Source organism: Eubalaena glacialis, chromosome 12 (genome assembly GCF_028564815.1).
Source record: "Eubalaena glacialis isolate mEubGla1 chromosome 12, mEubGla1.1.hap2.+ XY, whole genome shotgun sequence".
In the NCBI taxonomy this organism is placed as follows: domain Eukaryota; kingdom Metazoa; phylum Chordata; class Mammalia; order Artiodactyla; family Balaenidae; genus Eubalaena; species Eubalaena glacialis.
In genome coordinates, this window is record NC_083727.1 from 54534212 (window position 1) to 54556642 (window position 22431).

At 38.7% G+C, this 22431-nt stretch overlaps 1 protein-coding gene across 1 annotated transcript in view; it reads left to right on the plus strand.

The window, feature by feature from the left end:
* The window catches only part of PREP (prolyl endopeptidase), a 136921-nt gene that overhangs the window by 40841 nt on the left and 73649 nt on the right, over positions 1-22431 (plus strand). Inside the window, exon 7 of the mRNA XM_061206834.1 lies at positions 10857-10962. Coding sequence (XP_061062817.1) covers positions 10857-10962 — 106 coding nt within the window. The remainder of the gene's footprint in view (positions 1-10856; positions 10963-22431) is intronic.

The window sequence follows — 22431 nt, forward strand, 5'->3', positions numbered from 1 at the left end:
TTAAAGTATGTATATACAGCTGACCCTTGAACAATGCAGGGGTTAGGGGTGCTTATAACTTATCATCCCTTTATATATGCGGTTCCTCCGTATCCACTATTCCACATCCACAGATTCAACCAACTCTGGACCCGTAGCATTTCCTACTGAAAAAAATCTGTGTGTAAGCGGACCCAAGTTGTTCAAGGGTCAACTGTGTTTGTGTACATATTTATGTATATTACATATATATGAACTTGTACACATTTATGTGTATTACATATATATGAACATTACCTAATGCTTGACTCATGGTGGGCACTCAGAATGTTAATTTCTGTACTCCCCCTTCCCCTGCTGAGGCTCACGCACACAAAGACCCTGTAGACGCTGGTGCACCCAGCGTTGCCTTACAGAGCATACATACTAAAGTCAGATGTTCCTCAGGAAACTCTGCCTCACCTGCCCCTTTCCTGTTGGATGGTTCCCGCTTGAGCAGTGTTGCTCGGCAGCCCTCTTCCTGGTCGGCACAGTTCATGCATTTACTCCCCAAATACCTAGAAGCCCTTATTACCTTGGGTCCACCACTGTGCCAGGGCCAGGTGGTACTCAGGAGCAGAGATGGGCAGGCTCTGGCCCTGATGGAAGATGTTTTGGCTGTAGTAAACTATTCTATATAAACATTTTTAAGTAATACATAGACGCTTGGGGGCCCATGACAGAATTCCCACCACGTTCAGTTTGTGTTTCATTCTAAAGACACCGTTGTCCTCTTGACCTTAACTTTGGTACTTGAACCTGAGGCTGCCAGCATGTGTTCTGATTGGTGACCCTTCACCGTGCTGTCCCAGGGAGTCCTGCACTTTCACTGGCTCCTGGAGACTGATTCCTTCTGTTCATCACAGGAGTGGCAGTCCTTATATCAGTCCCAGGGGGACTCCTCCCTGGACTGTGTGTGTCCGAGGCTCACGGCCCACGTCCTCTCTTTCGCCAGCACTGCATGAAGTGATAATCTCCATCAGGCTGATGGGCACGCAGGGACATCTCAGAGCATGATGGGGAAGGCAGAAAGTCAGGAAGCCAAACTAAAGACCTGGACGTGAGCAAGGCTGCAGGTAACGCTGCTCTGAATTCATAAAACAGCTCCTGATAGGAGAGAGTTGGTTTTGTGGTAGAAGTTGGATTTGCTGGTCAGTCACTTTTCTCAGCTACCCCCCCTTACTGCTCAGTGGGGGAAAAAAGAAAACAAACAGTCGATTCTGAAATAACCGAGCTTATGTGCCAGAGAAACAATCAGGTAGACGAGAAACAAGAGTGGCTATAGCATGTCGAGACCTCCGTTACTAATTTTACTTTGAATGGGTTTTCTTTTCCTAGCATTTTCTGGTATATCTGTTTCTGGCATACCAAGCAAAACACATCATAGAGTACTGGGGTTGATTTCCTTTCTCCCGCATTGCTGTAGTAGCACCCAGTATTGGGAAAGCTGATTTAAGGACTACCTATTAGAAATGTTTATGTCAGTGCACATCATATTGCTTAGACTATCTCGTGCTTCTGCTACTGACACTGTCTCCTGTTTTTATTACAAATCCATAATGAGTCCCATACATGAAAAGCCATCACTGTAGGTGATTAGTTTGACATTTAAAAGTTTTCCTAGATTATGTTTTGGAAACATACTTAGTAAAGAGATGTTGTCATGATTCACAACTATTATGAAAGGAATCCACAAGAGTCTGTGAGATAAAGCTGATAAGAGTTTCCTGCTCTGAGAGAAACATGATTAACTCTCAAAGCTATTAAAATCCATTTTCACACCTTTTGTTAATTTCTCAGGCAATTTTAAGTCTCACTGCTTTTTAGTATACTTTTTTTATACACACAATGAATTATTTTGTCATAATATATAAAAGAAAGTAGTTTCCTCAATTTGAAGAAGTGCATGTACTTTCAAATTATGAAAAGACTTTATCCACCCTCTTGTTGGATTCTAAGTGGAAAAAATTGTATATATTAAAGAAATTTCATGTTCGTGAAGCTTTGGTTATGAACACAAGACCATGTAACCATGGAGTCTAGTAGCTCTAGTATAAAACAGCTTATGAGCTTTTCTTTGAAAAGGATAATAAGTTTGATGAAAGTCCACGTATTCTATGTATATGTAAATATTAGTTATGGGTCGCAACGTTTTGAAAGACAACTTTGTAGATAGTTAAATGGTTGCGAATTTAAAACATTAATAAAGTGATCTTCTGTTAATTTTCTCTTAATATGAGATGCATGAAGAAAAGCTAGCTTATTCGGGTCAGCTGGAAAGCCCAGCTGTTTTTACTATATAGTGTTGAGACTAAAAATAGCCAGATTCATCTACTTTAAAATTTTTATGCTAGTAATAATAAATAAGTTTATTGTTTAAAATAACATACAAGGGACTTCCCTGGTGGCGCAGTGGTTAAGAATCCACCTGCCAATGCAGGGGACATGGGTTCAAGCCCTGGTCCGGGAAGATCCCACATGCTGCGGGGCAACTAAGCCCATGCGCCACAACTACTGAGCCTGCGCTCTAGAGCCCGTGAGCCACAACTACTGAGCCCGTGTGTCACAACTACTGAAGCCCGTGAGCCTAGAGCCTGTGCTCCACAACAAGGGAAGCCACCACAATGAGAAGCCTGCACACCGCAATGAAGAGTAGCCCCTGCTCACCGCAACTAGAGAAAGCCCAAGCACAGCAACGAAGACCCAAGGCAGCCAAAAGATAATAATCATAATAATAAATAAATAAATAAAATTTTTTAAAATAAATAAAATAACATACAAAGATCCCATTCTCTAGAGAAACTGCTATTATCAACATATTTATTATTTATGTTCTATCAACATAGAACATATGTTCTATTTCACACTTATTTCCGTCAATTCATATTTTTTTAAAAAGCCTCCAATGAGCCGATGGTGGAGCCAGTGACCTCTTGTGAACACGGTGCAGCTTGACCCAGACTCTGGTCTGAATGGATCACCGTCACACCTACATGAGACATTAACAGAAGAAATTTCATAAAAACGTATTATTTCGGAGTAGATTCCCCAGAGGTTTGCTCTGGTTGCTGCTTATCTCTAAATTTCGTGTCTGATGGTTTCTGGGTTTGTAAGGGTTACATTCCTGAATGTGCTGAGTCATGTGTGTGTGGGAGCAGCACATGTGAATCTAACAGAATAAAGTATAAAATATATACACTGTCGAATAGTCGAATAGTTTGCATGATGTCCGTCAAAGGTTTCCTGGTAAATATTACTGTCCCAGGGAGGCTTAATACCACAATACGCACAGGTAAAATTTCTCAGTGAACTCATGTGGCTTCTTTAATGAAAGTATAAAGTCTGATAACCCCATACCTTATGCCCGGCCTTTTGATAACTGTAAAGGTGCCCCTTTTTGGGTGCCCCTCTCCAAAACTAGAAACCACCACTTAAAAAGGTTTCCTTCAGTTAGCGTAAAATATGCCAAGATGAGAAACCAGATGACATGATGCCTTGCATGCTGTCACAGGTCAGGTTCCCTGGGGAGCAGCCTCCAGAAGTTCAGTGGGGGTGCTTTCAGAACCTTCTCCTGTGCTGGGGAGTGAAGGCAGAAGGGGGAGAAGTTGAATGAAATCATGACAAGGGCCTCAGCCGGTCCTATAGGGAGCTCTTGAGCTGGGTTAGCCCTTCAGCATTTTCCTAACTAGGGGTGAGGGGCCTGGACCTTTATACCTTTATGCATTAATCAGTCACTGCATGTGGGATGAACCAAAAAGAATGTGTGACCTTGGGAGGGGTAGCTGTCTTCACCCGGAGGACAAGGCCCCAAGGTGCTCAGCTGAGAGCTGCCTGCTCCCAGCGCCCGGCAGCTGGGGGAGTGAGCGCTTCAGCAGACCCCAGTGTCCGCTACTCGTGCTGATGTCTGTCGGTGAGATGTACACTTGAGAATGAGTGTCTGTGTAGCTTGAGTGTGTGTTAGACATAGCTCTCTGAACCAGATACCTATGCCAGCATAGCAGCTATAAGAATGGGAAGAGTCAAGCAATCACTTTTAGAGGAATTCTGCTTCCCTTTTAAAAATCAGTTAGGGACCATCCATTCCCAAGAGTCTTGTCGAATGAATTTTTTAAATTTATGTATTTATTTTGGCTGCGCAGGACAGCATGCAAGATCCTAGTCCCCCAACCAGGGATCCAACCCACACCCCCTGCAGTGGAAGCGCGGAGTCTGGACCTCTGAACCGCCAGGGAAGTCCCCCCAAGAGCCTTCTCAGATCTCACTGTTCCTCCCAACTCCCTTCCCTGTTAGATGCTCCTCTCTGGCACTCTCGTCAATGCTTTGTATTTCTCACTATCAATGTTTACAATATAACTTTGGGTGTGTGTGTGTCTAAGTGTCTAACTCTCCCACCTAAGCATAAGGTCTTGAATGCCCTGTGCTATTGATCTGTGTGTTCCACAACCTGGTTCAGCCGCAGCAGCTTCTCAGCAAATGTTGGTTGAATAAACAGCCTCAGCTCTGACTCCCCCAAATAGTGGACGGCTGTGTTTGGTGGCACATGTTAAATTGTGTCTCTGACCCAATGGAAAGTTGGCTGGCAGCAGATTCTCCTGTTAAAACCAGCCACCTTTTGTGACAGTTTTATCTCCGACTTCATCTACCCCAGGAGCAAGGGAGGATGGCTTTTGGCTTTGTTTTTTATCTGCTTATGGATAATGAATAGCTAAGTACCAGCAGATTTCCAAATGTTATGTAGCCTATCTGTGAATACCACATTCTTTGTACATTTGAATTTTTTCTCTTTCCAGATACTTTTATCAATACAGATGTTATTCCTGTCTCCCTTAATTAACATTTTCTAAAGATATTTAATCAGTACTCTAAATGTAATTCAGCAAATGACTTCACGCAATTAGATTGTCAAAGTAACTTGTGTCTAAAGGGAAATACTTTTTAAAAAAAATGTCAGTAGTAAGAATGGTAAAGAGTTTTAACTTTCATCCTGTTGGTATTGTTTGAAATGCAATCAATGGACTTAATATCAGCAAATGTCAATATTTTATTTACAATAGTTCTTAGAATTTTGTTTTTGTTCATTAATATTTATTTACATAAAAGGTGGATTTCATGAAATAAAATCATTTTGACTTAAGGAAAATTTGTTTAATATAGACGTAAAGTTTTTAAAAGGAAGCTGTGATTTAAGAATTACAAATTTCATAATTGGTCAGTCTAGCATTATTGCAACCCTGTTGTGAAAAGTCAGTGCTTTTGAATGAGATTAATTGCTTCTAGAGAACACGGTTTTTCTAGCCTGTGTCTTATTGTTTAAAGAGAAACAATGTTTTGTGAACTGGAATTTATACTGTTCATGAAGGCCTGAAGGGGCCCTTGGCTCTCCTGCTTTTCTATCTTTCTTTTATCTGGATTTCAGGAAAGTCACTTTCTTCTGTTGAGATTTAAGTCTCCTCATCATCAACATTATTTTTGTCTTCCCCTCCCAGTGATTCCCAAAATTCGTTTTTTAAATTGTCTTGAAATAGTCTGAATGTGAGGCCGTGGTTGAATGCATTGTTACTGATTAAATTTTAGTGGAAAAAGGTATATTTCTGAACTATATATTTTAGGGCAACAATGACTTATAAATGATTTTGAAATTTGAGACCTTGAGCATTTGAAATTCAGAGTTGTTTGCAGTTTAGCAGATTTGTTTAGTGGCTATGGTATATCTCTGGGTTGTGATGAAGAGAGTTCTAGAGAAAAAGACTGACTTAATTGGCATCCCAACAGCAATTCCCTTGGGACTTCCTGCCTTAGATTAAATATAAACTGCGGCAACCATTTGGTGCAGGCAGAAATACTGAGAAAAACTCATTAGATGTGCTTGAGACAGCTGTCATCGAAGGTTTGGTGTGGTTCTTGCAGTGTTTTACTGCCCTGTCATTCTGTTGGCTGAATCACTGCAACTGAATTAGCCATCATTTATGATTGATGTAGCATGACTCTAAGCACTAAGCTATAAAGAGTCTGTCTTTATTTAAAGGACAAAAGAACAAAAGTATGAAGTATTATTAATGAGGCTGCTTTCCATTACATTTAATAAAGTTATAATTGTGAGGTTGCTAATGATATTCTTAGTATAGGATGGTTTAAAAATGAGGTGGAACTGAATTTCTAGACACTGGTTTTTTAGCTATGTATATGAAAAGCTTAAGGAAAATGTATAAAAAGACTAGAAATAAAGTATATAACTCCCAATGCAGTCAATGAAGGGAAAAAGTTTATAAAGAAATTTATATTAATACAGTGTAAAGAGAAAAGGAGAAGGGAAAAGCAAGGTGACTAGAATGTTCAAAATTAAGATGTGGAAGCAGTAACAATTAATAAAGACAAAATACGGATTCTTAGAGTGAATTTTTAAACTCCGTCAAGCCAGATGTTCATTTTTAAGAAACCCACTTAAAATGTAACGACAGGTAATTTTCGGAAATACATTGAGGATGAGAATGGAGTAAATAATACATGGAAATCATGAATGTATATGCAGTTTCTCCAAAACCATTTGACAGTCTTTGAAGCTAGAACGAGCCTGGAAAGAGATGAAGAGAGTGCACCTGAGTAGTTCGGTGTCATGTGTAGTTTGTGACCAAAACTCATACAGCAAAATATGATTCATTTTTTGGAAAGGAGACAACTTCAGAACTCAGAAAAAATGTCACCAAGAAAGAACAGCCAAATTAAATGGGACTTTTCTAGAATCTTTTATAAAACTGTACTTAGTTGGCATCCCACTTCTATTTCACAAGTACAGATTACCTCTGTGCTTTAAAATAATTGTTCTGAGAAAGAGGTGTTTCACATCCGGTGTGCTGCCAAGTTCTTAAACATACTGGATGTTGTAGACACACACAGCCATTGTGGTGAATTTACAAATGCAGAGAGCCCGACTGACAGACAGCTGGTTTACCAAAACAAACCTGCTGATAGAAAGTGGATGGGCATTTCTAGAGAGCTGGAATCTAATTCCTCCAAGTCTAAAAACTCCATGCTGCTAGTAAGTAAAACCCTAAAAATAGCCTACTATGTAATAAGACAAAAGAAACTATATCATTGTTACGTTTTTTATTAATCATAAATATTATCTTTTTAATTAGTCTTATATTACATTCTTAATTCTTACATCTCTGTATTTTAAACATACATAATACTATACCCTAAAATTGTAATTATCCAGTAAAGAATTAAAAATGAGTTAAACAAATAAAAGCATAATGACAAGTTTTTGCTTCTGGCCATGATGTGTAACTGATACTGGACTAACCCTCCTGCCGTAAACAGCTAGAAAACTCTCCAAAGTAGACAAAGCATTTGTTTGCAGATATTGGTCTGCAGGTATCATACGACTGTGATGTGTGAGAGAGATGTCATATGATTGCCCCAGCTTTCTGCCTGGAGGAATTTTCTGAACTCTGGCACAAGAAGGAGGAGCCCCCAGAATATTACAGTCTCACTGAACTAAGGCTCCAAAGATTGGAATTCAGGAAGACTGAAGCCACTGGAATTTGCAGGCACAGTGCCCGAAGGGGGAACCACCCACTAAGAGTCCCAGAAATCTCCTTGGCATCCCCCTGCATCTTAGGCTGACTGTTGAGCGGTGCATGCATAGGATGAGGCTCCATGATTCAAGCTGAGAACAACCACCAGCGACTTGCAAGCTGTTAACTACCAGAGGTTTAACAAGTCTGGGAGACTTTCACATTCTAACCATTAAAGTAGAAAGGCCTTGTGAACACCCAGGGTATTCAGCAGAGACCCCAGAAAGGCCATCCATGCCTTTGCAGGAGGGCTGTAGACCTTCCCCAACAAAGTTTGAAAATAAACCTTAGATGGATCCAGCTGATCCACCAAATTAACTGCCTCAAAACATTTTAAAGAAAGACCAAAAAAAAAAAAAAAAAAAAGCAAACCCAGATAGCATTAAGAATGTCCAAAATCCAATAAAAAAAATTCCTCAATATGCAAAGAAGCAGGAAAATGTGACTTATAACCAGGAGAAAAACTAGTCAATAAAACAGATCTAGAAATTACAGATACTAGAATTAGCAGACATAGACTTTTTGAAAGCAATTATAAAAATAATTTTAAAAGGATTTTAGGAAATGTTAATGAATTATAAATGAACAAAGAAATAGGAAACATAAAAATAACCAAATATTCTTCTGGAGGTGAAAAATAAACTATATGAATCGAAAAATTCTCTGCATGTGTTTAATAGCAGTTTAGATACTATAAAAGAAAATACCTGAATTTGAAGACAGCAAGTTGAAACTAAGCCACAGAAAAAAACTGAAACAAAAATGAACACAGTCTCACTGAACTGTAGAACAATACTAAGTGATCTAACATTATGTATTTGAAGTCCTAGGGTAGGGGTGAGGGGACACAAAAATCATACGAGGAAAAAAACAGCCAAAAATGTTACGAATTTGGTAAAATAGACAAACCTGCAGATTCAAGAAGCTCAACAGATCTGAAAGAGGCTACTACAGCAAAGCCCATTATAATCAATTCGTAGAAGACCAAAGATAATAAGAAAAATTTAAAAGCAGCCAGGTAAGAAAATACATTACATTGTACATAGGGAGAAAAACATGAATGACTTCTCATCTGAAACAATTCAAGTCAGAAGACAGTGGAAAGACACCTTTTTTTTTTTTTTTAAGCTTTTATTGGAGTATGGTTGCTTTACAATGTTGTATTAGCCTCCACTGCACAGCAAAATGAATCAGCCATACACATACAGATATCCCCTCCCTTTTGGACTTCCCTCCCATTTAGGTAGAGTTCCCTGTGCTATACAGCATGGTCCCATCAGTTGGCAAGACACCTTCTTATGAAGCCTTCCTTGACTGCCATATTTAAAACTGCAGTCCCTCCCCACACATCCTGCCTCCCTTACCCAGACCTGTTCATGTTCTGTACGGCATTTAGCATTTTATAATAGACTACGTTACTCCATATTTATGGGCATGTCTCCTCCACTAGGGTGTAACTTTTCCCCCTTGATTTATTCACTGATTTGTCTTTAACATCTAGGAAAATGTCTTGCACATAATAGCTGCTTAGCAGCTATTTATTGAATGAATAAATGAAGGAATAGCAGTTGTTGGTAAGTGCATTCGTCAGGGTTCTCCAGAGAAGCAGAACCAATGGAATATATGTATATATAATATATATATAGAGAGAGAAACTTGTTTAAAGGAATTGGCTAACATGATTGTAGGGGCTTGACACTTCCAAAATCTACAGGGTAGGCTGACAGGCTGGAAACCTAGGGAGGAGTTTCAGCTTGAGTCCAAGGGCCATCTGCTGGCAGAATTCCTTCTGGCCAGGGGACGTCAGTCTTTTTCTATGAAGGCCTTCAACTGATTGGTTGAGATTGACCCACATTATGGAGAGTAGTCAGCTTTACTCAAAGTCCACCAACTTAAACGTTAACCTCATCCAAAAAAACACCTTCACAGAAACATCTAGAATAAACCAAATATATAGGTCCTGTGGCCTAGCCAAGATGACACATAAAATTCACTTTCAGAGTAGGATGTGGAAAACAGGACAGCCGATAACGTGAGTGTAAGTCAATACAACCAGTTAGGAAAATAATAATAATTTGGCAACATCTAGTAAAGTTGAGTATGTGCATATCATACCACTGAGCAGTTTTACTTGTAGTTATGTACCCCGGGAAACATGTATATGAGGCCACGATAAACATGTTCAGGAATTTTTTAAAGTATTGCTTGTAATAAGGACAAAAACCACAAAGGAAGAAAATGGAAATAATCTAATTATGTGGTAGGAAAATGGATCAATTAGTTGTGATGTATTCCTAGATTGGAATATTTTACAGCAGTTAAAATAAGTGAAGCAAATATACATGTATCAACATGGATTAATTTTTTAAATTGTATTGAATGAAAAAAGTTGCAAAAGGATGTATATAGTCTGATACTACTTATATCAATTTTGACAACTCAAAACCATAATGTATTATTTGTTGCATTCGTTTTTTATCAAGATTCTTTTTGCTACCTAAGATTCTCCTGTTTAATATTTTAAAAGAAATCCACTGAAGCACAGGTCTTTTATCTCTGCTGCCTTGTGATATATAGGGGACTAAAGATACGCATAAAAAGTTGTTTAGTTGTTCAGTAGAAACTTGCTAATGTGACCGATATGAACCACAAATGAACATTTGTGCATCTGCGCCCATTTTGCTAATTCTTACTCATTTAGAGCAGCTTTTAAAATGTGTAACCTGTGACAAAATTTCAAATTCAGGGACATTTATATGCAAAATGACAGATTGCGTGTATTTTTCAGTTAAAGAATAGACTTTATTTTTTTTAACTTTAAAAAATTTAAGTGTAATTGACATAGAATATTGTGTTAGTTTCAGGTGTACAACATAACAATCCAACAAATACGTTACAAACGATCACCGTGACAAGTCCAGTAACCATCTGTCACCATACAAAATTATTACAGTATTACTGACTATAAAGAATAGACTTTAAATAAAAGTCACACTGAGTCATGGCGTTCAGTTATATATAAGTATTTTCAACTTAAATATTTCACTGTGTTTTGTTAAAATAAACTGTGATTAACAGTGAAATAAGTTAAAAAATTGATGTTCACCTTTTCTTCTGATAACTTTCATATCCAATCCAACTGTTTGGGGTAAAGATACTGCATTTGCGGTGAACCTTTATTTTTTACTTAATATTTAACAGTGTTCTCACAAAAAAATATATTCTAATCAGCCCCATGTGCTCTTTTTGTTCCCTTCATAGTTATCTGACGACGGTCGCTACGTCTTGTTGTCGATAAGGGAGGGGTGTGATCCCGTAAACCGACTCTGGTATTGTGACCTCCAGCGGGAACCCAGTGGCATCACCGGTAAGCTGTCTTTCAAACACGGATGATTACTCGAGGAAGCTCCATTAAAAAGCAATTACGTTGGTCTTCTAATTGATTTCCCAAGAAACCTTCTTCCATTTAACCACGTCATCTCAGTTCATATGATTTTCTTCTTTCGATATTATTCCTTAAAATGAAAAGAAATTGAATGAAGCTCTTTGTTGGCTTTAGCATTTTCTCTGTAGGTTGAGGCTAACCGTATTTTTTGCATGCTTATGAGTGTGAAAGTTTCCCGTCCACACTGCACATGAAGAGTGTTTGGGGGAAACTGGCCCTTTGGTCTGTAAGGCATTATGACTGTCTAGATGTAATGGTGCAAACTGTCACAGGAAAGAGATAGGACGCCAGTGACAATTTATTGGGTTAAAAGATGATCACAGGACAACTGCTCAGTACTGAACACACATACAGTGTCGGCCTGATTTTGCTTGCTGAAACCACGTGTATCAAGATAGTAAGCATAGGACCAGCCAGTTACAAGTTCTAGACGTGGCTCATTTTAAATGTTGTTTTCTTCCAACATTTATTATCATACTAGCACCATCATCAAGCATTAAAGCTTTTCAGCCGCACTATTTACTGTGCTGAAAATTCTCAGACCCAAAAACTCTATCAGGGATACACTAGCACCCAGACAAGGATACAATTACACCATGTTCTGGTTAATGTAAAATAAATATATTTTAGAGATAGTTGACACAAATTTTCAAAATATACAATATTGAGTACATTTCTAATTGTTGATTAGATTACCTCATTATTAGTATCTAATCTATATTACATTATGATCAGAAAATATATACCTTTTTTTTAATTATTGATTGGAAACTGCATCATTTTTAAACTTCTCTGAGCAAGATCTGTATCCTAACATTCTTAGCTGTTACAGAGCACACCATTCACACATACAGCAGGATGAAGTCATCTCTCTTCTAATATTAAATATATATCCATTGAACAAAGCTACATTTTTTTTTTCTGTTTGGAAAAAAAAAAAGATACACCCATTTTGATCTCAAGAAAATTGCATCCACCGCATCAGTTTTCACATTCTCTGACAGGAGCACACCACCGCCCAAGAATCGCTCTCTTGAGTTGCAAGTCTAGGTCTGCAGGGAAGCTGAGCATGGAAGGTCAAATCTGAAAGAAGCCAACAGCAGTTACTGTGCTGCTGTCCTGCCCAGTGTTCCTCTGTGGGTCTAGGATGGTGGAAGGGACTTGGCCTTTCTCCAGTTTATTAAAAATTTCAGTTACAGTGTTCTCCCTCCAGAGAGTGCTGCTTTCATTTTGTATTTAATTACTTCATTATATCTTTAAATTATTAGGTAGGCTAGTTTTTAAAAGGTACACAAATTGTCTTCTCTGCAGCTGGAGTAAATTAAGCAGTTTCATCCACATATTCATATACTGAACTGCAATTGCTCCATCCACTTTAATAATAGATGGTAATACTTTGAATGAGACTTAGCAAGTGCTGACGCCTCTGTTTTCTCCCTGACCCCTTGGTCCTTACCTTTTTTTTTTTTCACTACCTCTCCCCCCACCACTTTTTAAGCACTCATGAGGAATTAGAGAAGAGGGTGTGATACCCAGAGACTGGGATTCCAGAAGGAAGGCAGTACAGAGGTGCACAGGTGTACTAGAGGTGCATGAGGGAGAAACAGGGAAGCATCTAAGAAGTCCTAGTGGCCGGGGAGGAGTCAAGATGGCGGGATAGGAGGACGCAGAATCTGCCCCTCCTCACAAGTACGTCAAGAAACCCACTGGCTATGATGCATTCAGATTGGAAGGCATTATTTACCACATAAGCCAGGTCCTGGCCTCCCTTCCCGACTTGATCTTTCCTTAGCTTATGTGACCATTGTTTTCTCTGTTTCCTAGATGGTTTTGTGTAGCTTAGGTGAAGAGCCCAGCACAGAGTAAGCACTCAGTAAACGTTAGCAATTATTCTTGTCCAAATTGTTCTCTTTTTCTCTCTTTCTTTAAAAATTCTTACAGAGGAACTTTAAGATTATTTTGCCATGATCTGAAAAAAATCCAGCTATGTTTGACTAGAGCTATGTGTAAATCTATAAATTTATTTGGGACTGTATCTCTGAGTTGCATAGGAACTACATCTTTCTTACTAAAGGTATTTCTAGGTGTTTTATGTTTTTGAAATATTGATGGTTTGTGAATGTATCTTCAAGGTTTAACCAGAGAAGCAGAACCTGTAGGATATATATATTAAGAGATTTATTGCAAGGAATTGGCTTACATGATTATGGGGCTGGCTAGGTAAGTCTGAAACCAGTAGGGCAGGCCATCAGGAAGGGCAGGCTGCCGTCCACAAGTAGAATTTCTTCTTATTCATGGAAGCCTCAGCTCTGCTGGAAGACTCAGGCCTACCTAGATTATCTAGGATAATCTCCTTTAGTTAAAGTCAACTGATTATGGTCTTTAATCATATCTATAAAATACCTTCACAGTAACACCTAGATTAATGTTTGATCGATTAACTCAGGACATCAGCCTAGACAAGTTGAAGTAGCAAAAAGACCATCCCAGTGAGCTCGTGGAAAACCACATGGAAGACAATAGAGCAAATAAGTCTTATGATACTAACCTGATGTCATTTTATAAGAAGGTTACTAAACTGACCAGTATGTGGAATTCATTGTGTCATTCAGAAAAATACATAATATACTGTTGACAAGAAAGCAGAATTTAAGTGAGTAAGGTAGGTGAATTTAAGCTGTTGAGTTGCACACAGATGGGTTAGGATCAGTTAGGAGAGTGTTCCCAGTGATAGCTGCTAAATTCTGGGTGTAACGCTGGGCCTGTAATCTTTTTTAAATTGTTGCTTTATTAGTATTAAACTCGTGGGTAACATAAACCTCAGAGGAGCTCTTCTTTTGAACGGTGGTCGTGGGATTCTGAAAGCTCTCAACAGTTGCAATGATTGACCAGTACTAAGAAGATGAACTGGAAATCAGTTTCCATCCATGTGTTCAAAAGTCAATTGTGTAGGTCAAGATTAGAGAGATCTTGGGTCTTTTTGTTTTTTTAATTGATTGCTGCTTCATTATGAGTTAATAATATGATTATAACTGATTAAAAAAACAAGTACTGTGTGTGAGTTTAACTGTTGGAGACACTAAGTATATTTGGTTTATAACAGGGGAGACATAGCAGATGGATATCATAATCATTAAAATTTTTAAAATAGTTCTTATTAATTACAGTTGAGTATACTGAGACAGTAACCTTAAGACTTTCAAATCAGATGTGAATTTTAATCTCAGCTCTACCTCTAAATAATTGGTGACCTTGGAAAAGTTATCCTTTTCTCTTAATATTTCCACAACTACAAATGAGGCAGTGATACCTACTTCATGAGGAATTGTGAGGAATAATGAAAATGCATAGAAAAGGGCCTAACAGGGTTCCTGGCATGCGGTGGGCTCTCAAGTATGCCTTCTTTATCCTTTTGTTTTTTGACTGAAAGGGGAATATTTGGAATCACTACACAATGGTTTTAGGTAGTGGATTAAAATAGGTTGAAGATGCCCTAAAAATAATTTATCTTCAGTATCGAAGCTGCTCCAAACACAGATCTTGATTTTGACTTGTTTTCTGTAAAACCCGATTCATAATCAGAAAAGAGGACTTACATCAAAGAAAACATGAAGAGGTGTGCCTCTCATGGGAGATATGTTTAATTTTTCCGGTTGATAACTGAAAATTCCAGGGGGCATTTGCCCAGTTGGTGACTATGACTGCCACCTAGGATCTTTTTCTTGCTGTTTCCTTACTGCTCCCCCACTTTTGTTACCCTGTTTAAACTAAGGAGAAGAATAATTAACATTTAAGTTAAATGCTAAATACGCTAGTTAACTGAAATATTAGGTGAGTTAACCCTGAATAGCTGGTGACTGAAAACTAAATCCAGTGTTATAAAATCGTTAATGTTATATTGCTGAAATTGATATCCGTTTTGATAACCTCAGGTCTTTCCGTTATAATTTTAATCATTTTTACCTTAAAGTCAGGGAGATTTATCAGTATTTTACTGTACATTAATTTTTTATTTATTAGGGCACCACTAAATTGCCTGTCTGGAGAGCTAAATAATTTCACTCAAGCTCTTTTATAACATTTCCATCATCTTTGTCTCCCAGGAAACCTTTCTGCCTGTGTGCAGTTTGAAATAAGAAGCACAAAAAAGTGGCCAATGGCTACTTAATATCATAGAAAAAGATAAAAGGAAAACAAAACTACATAAATAGAGAATGGAAAAAAATCTTAGAATGTTGAGAATTAAAAGTGTTCTCTCTGATTATGATTTACATTCCTCATGTCAATTTGATTTTCTGTTCAAGGACTAACTGACCTTCTTACTACTTGCTGCTCTGTGATCTGAATCTCTCTCCTGTTACCCTTTGCCTCTCTTCGGAGAACCTCATTTCTGCCATTTACATTTGCAGTATTTTTACTTAGTAGTAACACGAACACATTTCTTGCAAACAATGGGCCGTAGCCTTTCCACAGGAACTGCAGTTCCTGTAGCCGCTCCTGTCCTTACCTGTCTGAACAGGTAACTCCCCCGACTCACTTCACTCGCCACTGTATGGAAATGGCACTAGGCCCATCATCTGGGCATTAGAAGTCTGCATAATTTTCCACGTGTTCAAAACGGCTAAGCAGGCCCCCGCCAAAGAATATCGCACCCTCTTTTGCACTGGCTGCCAGAGACGTGTTCCAAGTCACTATCATCTTTCTCTGGGAGAAGAGGGACTTCTGCCCTAGAAGTTACCATGCTTCCTCATGCTTTTGGTTGATACTTTTCCCTCCGTAGTTGACCCTTCTTCCCCTTTCCCCTATTCTGATTTCTTTTTCTCTCCATATAAAAACACTGTGTGTGAGTATTTTTGAGCTGCATGAGATCAGGGATCTTGACTGTCTTGCTCTTCTTGGAGTCCCCAGCACCTAGAACAGTGCCTGATGACAACAAAGATTCTCTCCTTGACCAGATTTTAGTCAGGCTCCTCTGAGCCTCTTCTCAATTAGGTCTCAGCCTTAGTTCCTTGCCCCCCACCCTCCTTGCTTGGCCTGCATAGCCCAGTTGTTGTGAGAATCCTGCTAAGTCAGTTTAAAGACAGTCCCTTACCCCTGATATCTGATCAAATTCCTCATTCCCCTGTCCATTCCCCACATGCTTGACCTGCCTTCAACAAGAATCCCCCTACCCTGATATGTTCTCTTAGTAATTTTTGATCACCAATCCCCTCATTCTGCACATTGGCTGTAAATCTCCAGCTGTCTTTTCTGTATTTGAGTTCAGCCTGACCTCTGTCCCTAATTGCAGTAGTCTTGACACCTATCACAATAGTCCTGAATAAAGTCTTCTTTACCTTTTTACAAGTGTCAGAGTAACTTTTCTTTAACACAGACTCATAGTAAGTGGGCACCAGCTTGTCTCCAGCAACTTCCCTTGCCCCTTTAGGGATCCCGTGCTCAGGTGGCCCTGCTTGAGAAGCCATCCTCCATCTGTAACTGTTAATTTACTTGTATTTTGAATCTTTACCCTTCTGGCCTCCAAGCTGTTTTAAATTAAATTTTTGTCCTTTATTTAACCCTGAGAACGATCAAGAAGTACAGACCATGTTTTCTCTTATTTAAAATTGAAAGTAAAAAGGTATCAAGGTATCACTTAGGACACCAGGGAGGCATGACATTTTATTAGTTCTGCAATGGAAAAGACAGCTGTGTCTTGACTCCTGTGATTCTTAATGTGATTCATGCATGCAGATTAGTTGAAATTAATCATCCTGAACCTTGCAAGAAAATGATTTTGTCTGGATTTTCTTAGTTATATTTTCTGTACCTTTCTAAATCAAGACTACTATTTCTTTTGAGATATATATATATATATATATATATACATACACACACACACACACACACACATACACACACACACACACATACACACTTTGTTTCCTAAATTTGTTATAAATATTTTGAATACATAAAGTTGCTTCATGTAGACTAAATTTAGAATAAATTTTCACGTATTTTTTACGTTACAGTTAAATATCAGGCCTCAGAGTTGTCTGTTTTCACTCCAATGTGTGGGCTTCTAAAGTTTTTTTATAAATTTATTTTATTTATTTTTGGCTGCATTGGGTCTTTGTTGCTGCGCGCGGGCGTTCTCTAGTTGCGGCGAGCCGGGGCTACTCTTCGTTGCGGTGCGCGGGCTTCTCATTGCAGTGCCTTCTCTTGTTGCGAAGCGTGGGCTCTAGGCGTGCGGGATTCAGTAGTTGTAGCACAGGGCTCAGTAGTTGTGGCTCGCGGGCTCTAGAGTGCAGGCTCAGTAGTTGTGGCGCACAGGCTTAGTTGCTCCGCGGCATGTGGGATCTTCCCAGACCAGGGCTCGAACCCGTGTCCCCTGTGTTGGCAGGCAGATTCTTAACCACTGCGCCACCAGGGAAGCCCCTAAAATTTTTAATGAAAACTTAATTTAGGGACTTCCTGGCGGTCCAGTGGTTAACACTCCATACTTCTAATGCAGGGGGCGTGGGTCAGGGAACTGAGATCCCACATGCTACACAGCGCAGCCCAAAAATATATATATTAAATAAATAAATAAATAAATACTTTCAGGAAGAGCTACAATTTAAAAGTTTCTGAATTCCAAATCAATGCACCTAATAAAGTTTCATTTAAAAAAAATGAAAAGAAAGAAAAGTTAATTTATACCCTAATATATTTTCATAACCATAAAAGATGGTTTTCAACACTTACACATATTTAACTTATTGTATTACTTTCTAACTATTCTTATTGGAAAAGTGGAAGACACCACTAACTTCTTTTAAATTTGGTTACTTCTGTTGTCTTTACATTATCAAGAAGTGTATGTAAGGTTCAGTCTGAAATGTAGGATTGTGTGAATGTTATATTTAGTCATGAAGCAGACATTAATTGGTGCCCACTTTGTGCCAGGCGCTGTGTTGGGTGATGCCAGTGATGACAGCCCATCCCCGCCGGGTGTGTGCTCCCCGCCAGCTGGACGGAGGCCATGAGACGGCCAGTGCACAGCATCAGGTCTTATCGGTTGTGCTGTCATCAAGCATACATGCCCAGGCTCAGAGTTAGGACCTCTCTGGAGTTTGGAAACTCTAGACTCACTTCTCTCTGTTGTCTGTCTTTTTTTTTTTTTTTTTTTAATATTTATTTATTTATTTATTTGTGTTATTTATTTATTTATTTATTTGGCTGCATCAGGTCTTAGTTGAGGCACATGGGATTTTCGTTGCGGCATGCGGGATCTTTTGTTGCAGCACACGGCTTCTCTCTAGTTGTGGCGCACAGGCTCAGTAGTTGCTGCGCACAGGCTCAGTTGCCCCGTAGCATGTGGGATCTTAGTTCCCTGACCAGGGATTGAACCTGCCTCCCCTGCATTGGTAGGCGGATTCTTAACCACTGGACCACCGGGAAAGTCCCTCTGTTGTCTCTTTTGTTCGTTCTCTTTTCTTTTGGGTTCTTTCATTTTTCTGTAGAAGGTCAGATACTTTATTCTCTATTTTATAGGATAGTCAGCAGCAAGAGACACTGACCATTTGGCCCTATTCTGAATTAATGTACAACTATATCAGAGGTTTTTAAATAGAATCCGTAGGAAGTAATTGTTATGTGCAAAGAACTATAAATGTCTAAAATCCTTGTTGTTGGTAATTTAACACCCTTCTTTTTCAGTGTGGCTATCCTTAAAATGGACCTGAAATGGTCTTTGCTCATGTCACAGCATTTATGAAGGGTTTAGGGGAAAAAGATGGGTGATGCTGACATACTGATTTTTGTAAGGAAATAGCAGTTTATGCTATACTTCACCCAGACTTTCACTAACCTGTCTCTCAGCTTTTTCCTTTTTTGCTGAAAGTTTGATCATTTTCAGCACTCACCATGTGTTCATTTTAATGCTTTCATGTCTTTAAAGAAAACTGGCTTTCTCCTGCATGAGAAATCAGTCTACCCTACATGCTAACATAGAACTACAAAAGGAAGCTCAGTGTTTATCAGACACTTAAATTGTTCACTCAGCCATCTCTGGCAGTACGAGGCAGATGACCTCTTGTTTCTAGGTAGCTGGGACAATTTGACTCCCATGTTCATGCCTGGTGGGGCTGGACATCTTTTGGAGATGGAGAGGAAAGGGGGAGATAAACATTCAAGAAGCTTGAAACAGATGAGTTGTCTAAAGTTTAGCAAAGTCATCTGGGTGTCAAAAGCCAGACCAACAGGGGAGGAGGGCTTCCGTGAAAGGCAGGGAATTATTAGAAAATAAGTCTGTGTTTCAGAGTCGGAATGCCAACAACCCAAAAGAATTGGAACGTCGAAAGACAGTATAAAAATAAGAAGCAAAACATGAATTTTGAAGTAAAATATGAAGTACTAGTGATAAAATTAATAATTTTACTAATTTTTAAGTTAGTGATTATAAAGACTTTTTCTAGGAAAACGGCTATGTGCCCTGAGAGATGGAAACTAGATTTTATTAGTTCGCCGTTAGCAAACAGTGCTGTTCAGAAGCCACATTCAGTTTATTTTTGTCATTTGAAGAGTGCTGGGGTTATCTGGGATGGTAGTAAGTATTGTTTATTTAGCATTTCCTGTGTGCCAGGTTCTGAGCTATGCGTGTAGATATTTCACTGTCTTCTTAACAACCTCTGAGGAGCACATGTTGTTATCCGAAGGAAACTGAGGCTGGTGAGGCCAATTAGCTTTCCTGATGCCATTGAAAGATTCGGACCCAGGTCAGTTGAATTCCATGCCCGTGCTCTAACCATCACCATGTGGCAGTTGTGACAGAACGAAGGCATCAGGCCAGAGAGGACAGCAGACTTCTGCTCTCCTCAGCCCTAGAGCACGAGCTGTGCATGCTCTGCATTAGTTACTGTTGTTAGAGGCCAGACCCTCTGTTTTGTCAAATGTAAGCACACTTTTTTAGCTCCTATCACAAGAGAGCTTACAAAACGTTTTCTAAGCAATGTAGTTAATACCATTGATTTTCAAAGAAAGCAATACAAGTAACGACTTTGCTCTAGGGAAAGCTTTAGATTACTTATTTTAAGCTCACCTTCACTCAGTAAACAAATCGTTCCCCCACCAAGAAGCAGGTTTATAAAAAGTAATTTTAACTTGAATGTGGAGAAATTTTGGAATCGAATTCTGTTGGCTTCAGAGGGAAGAATACCATTTACAGACAAAAAGACCTCAGAAAAAGTGGGCAAAAAGTGAGATGGTTGGAGAGTCTAGCCACATCTCTTTTTTTTAAAGTACCTTTCCTATTTCCCATTAAATCAACAGTGTTTTAACGTGTGAATAGCAAAACTGAATGAGCCCCATTGTTCAACTGGAATACCTTTTCTCTTAAATTATCTTGTGGCCAAAGCCTGAAGAGCAAGGGTTTCCGGAGAGCCAAAGGATTTCATGAGTCCTCATTTTAAACATGCTGCCCTGTGAGCCTGTACTTTGAACAGCTTTTCAGATTTTAATGGATTTGTAAAAATCCAGCCACATTCCTAAGTCTGCATGAATATATGACTTGTGTGTATTTATGACTAAAGTTAATGCTTCAGAAATTGGTGGCAGATAATGACCACAAACTTTTTTATTGTTTTGGTGCTCTTTGGAGCTGGGTTATTTAAAACAAGTGCACCATATCTTCAGGCTCACCTGACTTATACAGAGGTACTGAAGGAAATTTCTGCTGTGTTTTGCCTTTGGTGGATGTTTCAGTTACTTTTTTGCAGGCAGGGGGAGGTAGGGTCATAATAAATACCACTGCAATGGCTGAAAGACCTTTTCGGCAGAAACCATAAGATGGTTACTTTGAGAAATAAAGGTTTCACATCAGAAGATGTTTTATTGTCAGGGGAACATTTAAAGAATCTGACATTTCCCTGAACCAAGACTCTGTGTCTACAAATGTCACAGTCCAGACAATTGTGTTTCATCATTCTTATTATAAACAAATGTAGCTTTCTGACTAGCTGCAAATTTTGCACTGCCAACTAATTTTTTAACTTATTCTTATAAGGAATAGTCTTTGGGTTTCTTTTCCTTTTAAAGTATTGTTTTATGTAAACTAAGATGCAGTTTTCTTTGAATGGATCACCTGCTTTTGAGGTTAGCAGTTTGTCACTGGAAAAAAAAAATGTTTGGCTCAGATGCAGAACTTAATTGTTTATGGAAATTAATTGTAAGGATTTCTGTTTGTAGGAGTATAGCAGATGATACACTCTGAATAATCTCCCAATTGAAACAACTGAAATGTTGTAAAAAGTTAATAAAGCATCTTACTAAGTATATTGCTAATTGGCACAAAGGAAGAGAAATCATAAAGACCAAAGACAAAATAAAAGCAGGAGTCCTGGCATGTAAGCTGGATTGTCCCAGAATCTTTCTGCTGGGCCTTGAGGCTGAGCTTCCCTTTGGTGGTGGTGTAAGGATTATTGAGAAATAAACCCGCCAGTGTTGGAGCCAGGGAGTAGGGGAGAGGCAGGGTATAGTAAGGAAACCTGCCTTGGAGGTTTGTCTCTACCTTGGAGGCAGGATGTGAATTCTAAAACATGAGAAGGGCTGACCTTCACGTGGGTGCAAGTTGAATTGATTGTCTCGATGAGTTCCAAAAACCCTCATGCCAAGAATTTAATTTAAAGTGCTCCCAGGTTGGTTGCCTCCCAAGAGGCAAACAGAAGCCAAATACAAATCTTGTCTGAAATAGTGTCACTTCAACCCAGGCCTTCAAGAATTCTCACAGATAGTGTTTCAAGGGAAGTCAGTTCACAATCAGAAATCACAGATCAGATGAAGAAATTCACCAGCATGAGAAGTAGAGCCAGCAGATTCACACCAGAGTGGAATTATCAGATTTCTAATGTAAAATAAGTGTGTAAATACACTTTTAAAAATAGTGATGCTGCTTTTTAAAAAAAATAAATGGGAAGCTTGGAAACATAAGCAAGAAACAAGATATTATAAATAATGACCAAACCTATTCGGAAGAGGATGAAGTAGAACTTCTAAAAATAAAAAAAATGATTAACATTAAAAATTAAGTTATTAGATTAAAGAAGAGATTAGACATAGCTGAAGAGAGAATTAGTGAAAGTGAATATTAAAAGAAGTTACATAGAATGCAGCCCACCAAGAGGTGGAAAGCATATGAGTGGTTAAGAGACACAGAGAAGAGCAAATTGGGGCCATCCACTCTGCAGAAGACAACTGGCCAAAGATGTAAAAATGAAAATGATGTAGCTGTCTTAATATCCAAGTAGACTTCAAAGCAAAATGCATTACTAGAGATAAAACTCTATAATCATAAAAGGTTCAATTCAGTTTTATTTAGATATAATAATTCTAACTGTGTATATATCTAAGAGCATGATTTCAAAATAACAG